The sequence below is a fragment of the Mus musculus genome, chromosome 10, assembly GCF_000001635.26.
Source record: "Mus musculus strain C57BL/6J chromosome 10, GRCm38.p6 C57BL/6J".
Classification (NCBI taxonomy): Eukaryota; Metazoa; Chordata; class Mammalia; order Rodentia; family Muridae; genus Mus; species Mus musculus.
The window spans coordinates 79,356,233-79,368,772 of record NC_000076.6 but is presented as its reverse complement, the minus strand read 5'-3'; the positions used below and the strand labels follow the sequence as shown (position 1 = coordinate 79,368,772).

Below are 12,540 nucleotides of genomic sequence, written 5' to 3'. Positions count from 1 at the left end.
CTGAGACAAAAGGATAGACCATCTAGTGACTGCCATATCCAGAGATCCACCCCATAATCAGCTTCCAAACGCTCACACCATTGCATACACTAGCAAGATTTTGCTGAATGGACCCTGATATAGCTGTCTCTAACGAGACTATGCCGGTGCCTAGCAAAGACATAAGTGGATGCTCACAGTCAATTAATGGATTGATCACAGGGCCCCCAATGGAGGAGGTAGAGAAAATACTCAAGGAGCTAAAGGGAGCTGCAACCCTATAGGTAGAACAACATTATGAACTAACCAGTACCTCAGATCTCTTGACTTTAGCTGCATATGTATCAAAAGATGGCCTAGTCGGCCATCACTGGAAAGAGAGGCCCATTGGACTTGCAAATTTTATATGCCCCAGTACAGGGGAATGCCAGGGTCAAAAGGTGGGTATGGGTGGGTAGCAGAGTGGCCGGGATGGTATGGAGGACTTTTTGGGTAGAATGGGAAATGTAAATGAGGAAAATACCTAATTAAAAAGAAAAAAAGGAAAAAAAAAGTTCCAAGCCAGCCCCAAACAAACAAACAAAAAAATTTAAATTTGTCTTTTCCTAAAAAGAAAGGAGGAAAACAATTTAACCCCAATCTTCCCTTCTCTATTTATCTCCATATTGAAGCCCACACTTCTGGAAGAAGACTTCTACCCAACCAGATGTCAGACTAGAACCTCAGGTAAGATAGCTTTTCCTCCCTGACCATCCAAAGACAGTAAATCCCCCATCACCGTTGCTTTACTTGTCACCATGTTACACTCCACACTTCTGACAGAAGCCTCCTATTAATTCTGGTGGCTAGCCATCTTACCTTAAAGCAGATGAGCTACCATCTATCCTGCTTGCATGAATCAGAAGTCATTGAGGCCATCAGAAGTGCAACAGCCAACCAGAACAGAGACAATAAGCAGTGTTTTAAGTTAGGCACATGACACTCTGTCTAGAAGACCAGAGATGATCCAGAAACCAAGGAAGAAAAATAAAAAGTTATAGAAAGTCCAAGGAAGACAAATCCAAAGTTAGTACCTATATGTATAATTGGTACAAATCCAGATGACTAGACATCAGTATAGACACAGTGAATAATATTCCAAGCACCATGACAGTACTACTTCCTTGCAATCTCTTTATAATATGTATTTATAAACCCTTAATATCCCAACACAAATGAATCACAGGAAATGACCTTTACAACAACTTTGTGAAAATGACAGAGATTCATAAAGAAAAAATGATTAAATCCCTTAAAGAATTTGAAAAACAAACAATAAAAAATGGAAAGGAACTTATAAATCCAGTAAAAAATGTCAAGAAAGTGAAGGTGATAGAAATACATACGGAGGTGAAGGAAATGAATAAGTATATTTAATCCAGAAAATCAACATAGAAGCAACAAAGAGTATACAAAATGAGGGGATTCTGGTAATGGATAATCAAGGTAACTGAACAAGAATTACAAGTAAAAGCATTGCCAAAGAGAATACAAGAGACAGAAAAAAAAATCCAGTCATAGAAGACAGCATAGATAAAATGAAATCCTTCAAAGAAGATGTCAACTTTAAAAAATTTCAGACCAAAAAATATCCAGGAAATTAGGGACAATATAAAAAGAGCAAATATTAAACCAACAGAAATAATAGAAGTTTAAAATGCCCAAGTCAAAAATTCGTGATATATTTTATCAAATTCTTAAAATAAAAATTTCCTAACCTAAAAAGTGATGCTTAAAAACATTCAAGCAGCTTACAGAATACAAAAAGACAAGGAAAGAAAACCTTCCTGCTATATAATAATCAAAACACTAAATAAAAAAGAAAAGAAAACATCAACTACAAAAAGATTAAAAGTGCAATGAAAAAAATGCCAAGTAATATATAAAGTCATGCCTAAGACAATTGTATGGGCAAACTTCTAAACAGAGGCTTTAAAATCAAATGGGCCTGGCCTGACTTAAGTATATTCTAAGAGACCACAGATATCCATGAAGAGTATTATACCCAGCAAAACTTCCAATCACCATGGAAGAAGAAAACAAGATACTCCATGAGAAACACAAAGGACAAAAATGTACAAGTAGAAAATCTCTAACCCAAGGAAGTCAGTTGTACTCCTGAAACTTCAGGCATTAAATAATAAAATAATAACCAGCATAATAAAAGGAGGAAAGCAAAAACGCACCCATCACCACCACCACCATCAATATTTACAACAAAATTACAAGAATTAACAATCTTTAATTATTGATATCTCTCATTATTATTGTACTTATTTCCTTATCAAATAATACCACCATACCAAATGCTGACAAAAACAAGATGTCAACTTTTCTGCCTAACGCAAGCACTCCTCAACATCAAAGATAGACATTATCTCAGAGTAAAGGCCTAGAAACAATTTTCAAACAATTATCCAAGAAGATAGCTAAGGTAGACATGTTAATGTCTAACAAAATAGACTTAGAACTAACATACTTATAAAAAGATGGGGAAGTGTACTTCATACTTATCAAAGGAAATCTACCAATATTATATTTCACTTCTCAAAAACTATACCTTAAATTCAAGGGTACCAAGACTTGAAAAGAACCATTAGTAAAGGTTAAATTATGCACCATCCCTCACACACTTGTAGACTGTTGCTTCAATATCCCACTCTCACTAATGGTCTGTTCATTCCAGACAAAGAGTAACCATAGAAATCATAGAGGTATCAGGCAATATGAACCAAATGTATATAGCAAATAACTAAATGTATTTCACACAAACACAAGGGAAAATAATTTCTTCTGAGCACATGATCGAACACTCTTAGAAAATTACTACAGACTTTTTCTCAAAGCATGTCTAAATACATAAAAAATTGAAATAAAGCAGTATATATGATCAGACAAATCCTAAATATAGTAAGATATCAACAATGCCAGGAACAACATACACCTTACAAACTTATGGAAACTGAACAACTCTGAATGAGTAATAAATCAATGTATAAATAAAGTAAGAAATTAAATACTTTGTACAATTGAGTGAAAATGAATGTACATCACACTCAAATTTATAGTACTCAATAAATCTTTGCTAAGAGGAAGCTTTAAAGCACAAAGTATTTGCGTCAAAAATATTGCAGAGATCTCCATTTAACTTAACGGCACTCTGTATGCTCTAGGGAAAAGAAGCAAACACATGCACAATGACTGCATGGCAGGAAATATTCAAACTCATTGCTTAATTTATTAAAACAGAAACAGAACAAAAAAAGAATACATTAAACAAGAGTTGATTCTCTAAGAAAAGCCATATGATAGAAAAACATTTATCCACACTGCCTAAAAGATACAAAGAAAATACCCAAATCACCAAAGTCAGAAACAAAAAGAGGCAAACAACATTTACCAAAGAGATCCATATAATCATGTTTTTACTTTAAAGATTCATATTCCACCCAGTGGTAAAAGAAAGGGACAATTTCCCTCATAAATACTACTTATCCAAGTTAAATCAATATCAGATAAGCAACGTAAATTGCCCTATAGCCCTGAAGGAAATAGAAGTCATCAAAATCACCCAACTAAAACAAATACAAAAACTGAAGGCCAGGTGGTTTAGAGCAGAATTCAACCAGACTCTCGAGGAAGAACTAATGCTAATCCTCCTTGAAACATATCCAGAAGAAACAGTACACAGTTCATTTAAAATGCCAGTGACACTTTAATGACTAAAGCCACAAAGAATAAAAAATATCAATTATAGACCAATTTCCCTCCTGACCATAGATGCAAAAATACTCAATAAGTACCTGAAAAGGAATTGTAGGAACACTAAAAATAGTGGATGCACTATGATCAACCACGTGTAGTCTGTGAGATGCAGCCATTTCTCAATATACAAAAATCTCTCAAGGCAATCCACATAATGAAAAATCTAAATCAAAGTACAGGATCATGTCATTAGATGCTGTAAGGCCTTTTGACAAATTGAGCACCTCTTCATGATAAAAGTCTTGTACAGATTGGGGATACAAAGGACATACACATAATAAAGGCAGTTTACACCAAGCCTGTATCCAAGAAAGCAATTCCTCAAAAATCAGGAACAAGATAAAGCTGTACACTATCTCCAGATTAATTCAACATAGTATGTACAGTTGGAGATAAAACAGTAATACAGTAGAGGATTTTTAGGGATTTCAAATTGAAAAGGAAGCAATCAAAAAATCACAAATTGCAGATGACACGATAATATAGATAAGTAACCAAAAATTCTATCATGAAACTCATACTCCAAAATTGCAGGATTAATGAAAAACCTAATATATATATATATATATATATATATATATATATATATATATATATACACATATGTATATATACATATGTATATATACATACACACACACACACACACACACACACACACACATATATATATATATATATATATATATATATACTTATGTGTGCATGTGTGTATTACTAAAATCTTATATTGCAACAATTAACAGGTTGAGGAAAAAAATTAGGAATATAACACCTTTAACTACATCCACAAATTATATTTTAAAATGTGTGTTAAAACTTACCAAGTGATCGAAAACCATTTATAATAAAAACATTAATTATTTCAAGAAAGAAATTGAAAAAGATATAAGGAGACAGAAGGACATCTTGTGCTGATATATCAGTAGGATCAACATAATGAAAATGGCTGTTAAGCCAAAAGGAATCTCAAGTTTCAATGTAATCTTTAGCAAAATTCCAACAGAATACTTTACAAGACTTAGAAGAATACTCAGCTTCATATGTAGAAATAAAAACCCAGTTAGATTAAAAAAATTCTGTACAATAAAAGAAAATCCCACTGTATCACTCACCATGATTTCGATCTGTATTATAAAGCAATAATAAAAAACCACATTGCATTAGCTAAAAAAGACAGGTTGGGTAATAGAATAGAATGGAATACCCTGACTTATATACATCCATCTAAGGACACCTGATTCCAGATAAAGATTTCAAAAATACACAATTGTAAAAAAGAAAGTATTTTCAAAACAAATGGTGAAATCTTACTAGATCCAGTACGTATAGAATGCAAAAAAATGCACATCTAGCATATTACTTAAAACTCAAGTTCAGTTGGATCAAATATATTTACATAAAACCAGAAACACTGAAACTATTAAGAGAGAGAGTAGGTCATAGCCTTGAATGCATTGAAACAGTAAACAACGTTCTGAACAGAACACCAATAATACTGTCACTGTACATTATCACAGTTAATAAAAGGAAAGCTCATGAAAATAAAAAGGTCTTGTAAGACAAAGGAAACATCAATATATCAAAACAGTAGTCTTCAGAATTCAAAAACTATTTTCACCAACTCTATGTCTTCCACATAACTGATATGCAAAATATTTAAAACACTCAAGAAACTAGACATTAACAAACCAAATATTTTAGTTAAAATGCTGTACAGATCTAAACATAGAATTCTCAACAGGAGAATATCAGATGTCTGAGAAACTTTTAAATAAATGTTCAGCAATCAACAGAGTAATGCAAACCAAAGCGATTCTGTGACTTCATATCACTCATGTCTGCCTGGCTAAGATCAGAAACAAGTGACAGTTGATGTTGTCGAGGACCTGAAGAAAAGGGTACCTTCCTCCATTCATGGCAAATTATAGTCACTTTGATTATAAAGGCCTCAACAAGCAGTCATAACACTCCTGAACATATATCAAAATTATTGGCAATTTACCACAATGACATTAGCTCACCTATGTTCTTTGCATCTTAATGCATAACAGCCGGAATCCAGAAGCAATCTATATACCCCTCAATAAAAATGAATTAAAAAGTGAAAATTTTACACTGAGCTGTATTACTCAACTCTTTATTTTTTTAATTTATTTTTTTTACTCAACTCTTTAAAAATGACATAAATGAACAACATTTGTGTATACGCCCAGTAGTGGTATAGATGGGTTGTCAGGTAGAACTATATCCATTTTTTCCAAGGAACCATCAGACTGATTTCCAAAGTGGTTTTACCAGCTGGCAATTCCTCCAGCAATGAGGGAGTGTTCCTCTTTCTCCAAATCCTAGCCAGCATCTGTTCTACCCTGAGTAGTTGATCTTAGCCATTCTGATTGGTGTGAGGTAGAATCTCAAGGTTGTTTGATTTGCATTTCCCTGATGACTAAGGATGTTGAACATCCATTTGATATTCCTCAATTGAGTAGCCTTTGTTTATCTCTGAATCCCATTTTTAGTAGGGCTATTTGGTTCTCTGGAGTCTAACTTGTTGTTTTCTTTTTTTTTTTTAAACAGTTTTTTATTAGACATTTTGGATTTCAGTCTTCTATCTGATGTAGGGTTGAGAAAGGTCTTTTCACAATCTGTGGGTTGCCGTTTGTCCTATTGATATCACCCGTTGCCTTACAGAACCTTTTCCATTTTGTGAGGTTCAATTTGTCAATTTTTGATCTTGAAGCATTAGCCATTGGTGTATTGTTTATGAAAATTTCCTCTGTGCCAGTGTGTTCAATGTTCTTCTTTATTTCTCTCGTATGTGATTCAATATACCTGGTGTTATGTGGAGGCCCTTGATCCACTTGGATTTGAGCTTTGTACAAGGAGCTAAGGATGGATCAACTTTCATTCTTTTACATGCCAACTACAAGTTGAACAACCACCATTTTTTGAAAATTCTTTTTTTCCCCCCACTGAATGATTTTGGCTTCTTTGTCAAAGATCAAGTGACTATAGGTGTATGGGCTCATTTCTGGGTCTTCACTTTTTTCCCTTTGATCTGCCTGCCTGTCCATATCAATAACATGCAGTTTTTATCACTATTCCTCCATTGTACAGCTTGAAGTCCAGGATGATGATTCCACCCAGAACTTCTATTGTTGAGAATGATTTTTTTCGTTGTGCTGTTTTGTTGTTTATTTTTTGTTTATTTTAATCCAGATAAATTTGAGAATTACTCTTTCTATGTGTGTGAAGAATTGATTTGGTATTTTTGTGGGTGTTGAATTTGTAAATTGTCTTGGATAAGATGCCCATTTTTACTTATTAATCCTACCAATCCATGAGAATGGGAGATCTTTCCATCTTCTATGGTCTTCTTTGATTTCTTTCTTCAGAGATTTGAATTTTGTGTCATACAGATCTTTCACTTGCTTGGTTAGAGTCACATCAAGACATTTTATATTATTTGTGACTGTTGTGAAGGGTGTCTTCTCCATCATTTCTTTTTCAGCCCATTTATCCTTTGAGTAGTTGGAGGTTACTGATGTGAGTTAATATTATATCCGACCTCTTTGTTGAAGTTGTTTATTTGCTACAAGGGCCATCTTGTGGATTTTTGGGGATGCTTATGTGTACTATCATATCATGTATAAATAGTGATACCATGACTTTCTTCTTTCCAATTCGTATCCCTGTCATTATCTTTTGTTGCCTAATTGCTCTGGCTAGAACTCTGAGTAATATATTGAATAGACATGGGGAGACTGGGCAGCCTTGTCTTGTCCCTGATTTTAGTGGGATTGTTTCAAGATTCTCTCTATTTACTTTGACATTGTCTCCTGGTTTTCTGTATATTGCAATTATTATATTTAGATCTAGATGTTGAATTCCTGATCTTTCCAATACTTTTAACATGAAGGGGTGTTGTGCTTTGACAAAGGCTTTGGTAGCAGCTGACGGGATGGTGTTGTGTTTTTTTCCCGTTTGAGATTGTTTACATAATTAAGTTGATGGATTTCCTTATATTGATCCATCCGTGCATTACACGGATGAAGCCCACTTAGTCATTGGGGATGATGGGATTGATGTCTTTTTTGATTCAAACTGTGAGAATTTTATTGAGTATTTTTGCATTGACATTAATATGGTAAATTGGTCTGAAATTTTCTTACTTTATTGGGTCTTTGTGTAATTTAGTTTTCAGTACAAATGTGGCTTCATAGCACATATTGGGTAATGTTCCTTCTATTTCTATTTTATGTAATAATTTTAGAAGTATTGGATTAGGTGTTCTTTGAGGGCCTGATAGAATTCTGCACTAAACCAACTTGGTCCTGTTTTTTTTCTTTTTTGTTTTTTTGGTTTTTTTGTTTTGTTTTGGCTGGGAGACATTTAATGGCTGCTTCTTTTTCTTTATAATTATGGTACTGTTTAAGTGGTTTATCTGATCCTAACTTAACTTTGGTAGTTGGTATCTGTCTAGAAAATCATCCCTTTTTTTCTAGATATTCCAGTTTTGTTGAGCATAGGCTTTTGTAGTAAGATCTGCTTGACTATGATTATAGCAGTCTTATTTATTATATTCAGAGGCTTGAAACAACCCAGATGTCCCCCAACCAAAGAATGAATACAGAAATTGTGGTACATTTACACAAACAGATTACTATCCAGCTATTCGAAACAAAAACTTCATGGAATTCTCAGGCAAATGGATATCCCGTGTGAAATAACGCAGAAACAAAAGAATATCCATAATATGTATACACTGGTAATTGGATTTTAGCCTGAAAACTCAGAATACCCATGATATACCCCACAAATCATATGCAACTTAGAAGTAGGAAGAGGAGAGTGCAGATGCTTCAGTCCTGAATAGAAGTAGGAACAAAATAACCACATGAGCTAGACCGAGAGAGGAACCACCAAGAGAGAAAGGAGGGAGAGAGAAAAGGGGGGCAGCAACAGGTACAACACAGAGGTACAGAGGATCAGGAAATTGCATAGAAACATATAGAGGAGGGGGATGCAGAACTGAGGTAGTCACTAGAAAGTCCCAGATACTAGGGTACTGAGAGGTTCTCAGGAGCTAATGATGATGACTTTAGCCAAAATACTCAACAAATGGAGATACAAAGTATAGAGACAACCTCCTGGAGAGAAGCACAACACTCAGTTGAGAGATGGTGCCACTTATCCATCTCAAAAATTTGAACCTAGAATTGTTCCTGCTCAAAGGAAAGGCAGGGAAAGAAATTGAAACAGAGACAGAAGGATAAGCTATTCAGAGACCACCTCACCTAGGGATCCATCTCATCTGCAGCCACCAAACTTCCACAGTATTGCTGATGACAAGAAGTACTTGTGAACAGGAGCCAGATATGGCTCTTTCCTGGGAGCTTCTACCAGCACATGACGAACACAGATACAAATACTTATTCACAACTGTCGGACTTAGTCATGGGATCTCAGTGGAAGACATACGGGAATGACTGAAGTAAGTAAAGGGGACTGCAACCCAATAATAAGAGCAATATCAACTAACTGGACCACAGAGCTCTCCTAAGGGCTAAGCCACCAACCAAAGGGTGTACATGGAGGGAGTCAAATATACATATACATATGAAGTTGAGGATGGTCTTATCTGACATCAGTGAGAAGGGAGGGAGGCTTCATGTTCCAGCATAGTGTGATGCTAGAGAGGTGAGGTGGGCATGGGTGAATGGGTAGATGAGCACCCTCATAGACACAAAGTTGAGGGGATGGTTGGAGATGGGATGGGGTGTTGGTAGAGCGGTAACCAAGAAGGGGGAGATCATCTCAAAATGCAATAAAATAAAATGATTAAAGAACGACAGAATAGAATTTGGAACTAGAAAAACTTATCCCTAGCATGCTTTCCCAGGCCCAGAAAGATGAACATGCCATGTTCCCACTTATAAGTGGACTTAAGCTGTGAAATACACATTTTGACAAAGCAAGTAAGAAGGAGAACTAAAGGAAGGATTCAAGGATGTTCACAATGTAACAAATATTGATGTCTTATTTATATAAAGAACTTGCTCTTTTGTTTATTAGCCTGTATTTTCACTTCCACTGTCCTATTGGAATGTTATTTTGTGAATTTACATGATCTTAAACCAAAACCACTATACTTCTGTAATTAGGATATTTTTGGTGGTTTAATATTTATCCAATATCCATGTAACTGGTAACATAACTAGCAATATTTCAATGAAAAAATTATAGCTTTAAAATTCCACTATATAAAATAAATCAAATATTCAGACTTTGTTTTCTGTGTAAAACACTTTAGCTTGAAGTTCCAATGCTTGTCTTACTGTCGTTTATGCTTCCAAAGAATTAAAAAACACATAAAATAAGAACAAAAATACATCTTGCCTTGAATTATTGCAAAATGAATTAATAAAAATAATCAGAAAATAAATTTAATTACACACAGTAAATTAAAACAGAAATGTTGATGTATATCTTTCTAGCCACACTAAAGCACACAATCATTTGTGTTCATTGCAATCATGATACTTGTGCACAATGACTCATAGTGTGCAGAAAATGCACTGACCACTGTCAGAAATATCCATGTCAAATGGCTATGCACTCCTTCACTGTATTATAAAGGTTTAGTCAGGGGTTTCAACGAAGATTAGTAGATATTAATGTATGTCTCTTCATATACCCTGTTTGCATAAAATTAAATATTGTTAAAATAAATTAAATAGGGCAAATAAGTATATTTATCATACATGGTAAATAAAACAACTTGCAAATTCTATTTCCTTATTTTATATCATGTTAAATAATTTGAAAAGCCGTTTGCAACTGTTTGTTTTTGATGAGCTGGGCACTTAAATCTGTTTACTTCACATGTGTTTTTGCAGTCAGATTGCTATCACTATACTATCTGGAGAGACATGGGGCATAGTGCAAAGTGCTGCCTGGCGTTGAGATACTGCACATGAAAAGAAAAGAGAAATCAAATACAGTGTTATTTCTAGCAAAACAAAAAAAATATGTATCCTTGAAATATGCATATTAAATATTTCCCCAAGCTGTGAACTTTTCAATTACACTGGTCACGATTAAATCTTATGACAAAATATACAAAGATGTCTTCTCTATCTAAAAATGTTTCATTTCTGAATTACATCCCTTCTGCACTGTCTTGTCCTAACTTACACCTTATCATCATACCAATTTGTTAGCAAAGAGTAGCAGTGTATCGTTCCTAAGAACCTACTTAGTCTTTCAGCAATTTTCTAGCAACTAACCACAAGCTGGATACTCATTGCCCATGTTTATTCCCCCATGGTGAGTTCAGGGTTGAATACATGCTTTGGTTTTCCATTTCAGTTCTTTAGTTTATGTGCATACTACAGTGATAGAAATTTCAGCATGATACAAAATACATTTTATTTCTTTGAAAAAGTATTACATGGTTTTCTCTGAGTTCACCAAGGAAATTGAAATAAACTGTCTATCTAGATCTGCTGTTCCTGCAGAATAAAAACTACGGAAGAGTTATCAGTGCACAAAATATCATTGAATATTATTTTATGAATAAATCCTCAAAGTCAAGTAATGTATAAAGGAAACATATGGTTTAAATATGTTTTAATCTGAAATCAAATGATGTGAAAATATTTCAATACTATACAAAATAGTAATGATACAAAATAACAGTGAAGGTAGGTCAATTTCTTACTCTGCCATTATTGAACTGAAATCAGAATTAGCTGATACAAGCAACACAGATCACTCTAGAAACTTTGCAGTGCTTCCAAAGTCACAGACTTCAAAGGCATTGTCTGCTCCAACACAATCTGGACGGTCATTCCCCAGTTCTCTGAACTATTGTGTCAGGCTACTGCCAATTCCCTCTCTAGTACAGAACTGGCATGGAGTGCACTCTTAGTCTGAGGAATGACAGGCAGCATGGGAAAAGGAGAACAAACTGCAGCAATCAAATATTAAACATAAAACTATGCAATGACACATTTTTCTTCTCACTTTACAGGACAGAAAGAGGCACTAAGAAAACAAAATTAGAGAACTTGGTAGGGAATATGTGGAGCCCCACGATGAGAAATACTTGGGAAAATGCTAGAATACATATTAAAAGCAGGAGACAAGAATATGTAAAATTAGTTAATACAAAGCACTTACCCAAAATAATCATCTGAGTCCATAGGAAAATATCTCCAATCTATTATTTTACTTACACGTGAATTATGTAAAATAGGAAAAAATGCACCAATGACAACAGTTCCATCAGAGTGTATTAGGTGTTTAGTGTCAGTTGGGCAGATATGAGTTGCAATGATCCAGGTGAAAGTTGGCATCTGTAAAAACCAAACGATAAGAAGCCAAGAGAGCAGCATATTAAGTGATATTTCCATTAAGATCTAAGTCAAGGGGTGGTAAAACCCATGGTGTGTAACATATATATTTTGAGTTACTGTGCTTGTATATTTGCATTGTTGTTGACATTCTGACTGAATATGTCACTCTAATCATCTAGAGACGTTTCAGGGATCCTTTCCTCCACCTCTTGAGAGTTCTATGGCACTTGATCCTTCAGGCTCTCCACCTGAGGCACCGCACTCAGTGATAAACAGATTACCGCTTAACAGGACATACTTTCTTTTCTAGTCAGAATCACAATTATTTACTCCAAGACTGAAAAAACCCCAGGGTTGCTTTCTGCTTCTCTGGTTTTGGCCACAGGGGTGTACCAAG

The 12,540-nt window shown here is 34.6% G+C and overlaps 1 protein-coding gene across 1 annotated transcript in view; it reads right to left on the bottom strand.

The window, feature by feature from the left end:
* Vmn2r82 (vomeronasal 2, receptor 82) overlaps positions 1-12,182 on the bottom strand; it is a 40,176-nt gene extending 27,994 nt beyond the window's left edge. The window contains exon 1 of the mRNA NM_001101572.1: positions 11,968-12,182. Coding sequence (NP_001095042.1) covers positions 11,968-12,182 — 215 coding nt within the window. The remainder of the gene's footprint in view (positions 1-11,967) is intronic.
* Positions 12,183-12,540: the final 358 nt, after the last annotated feature.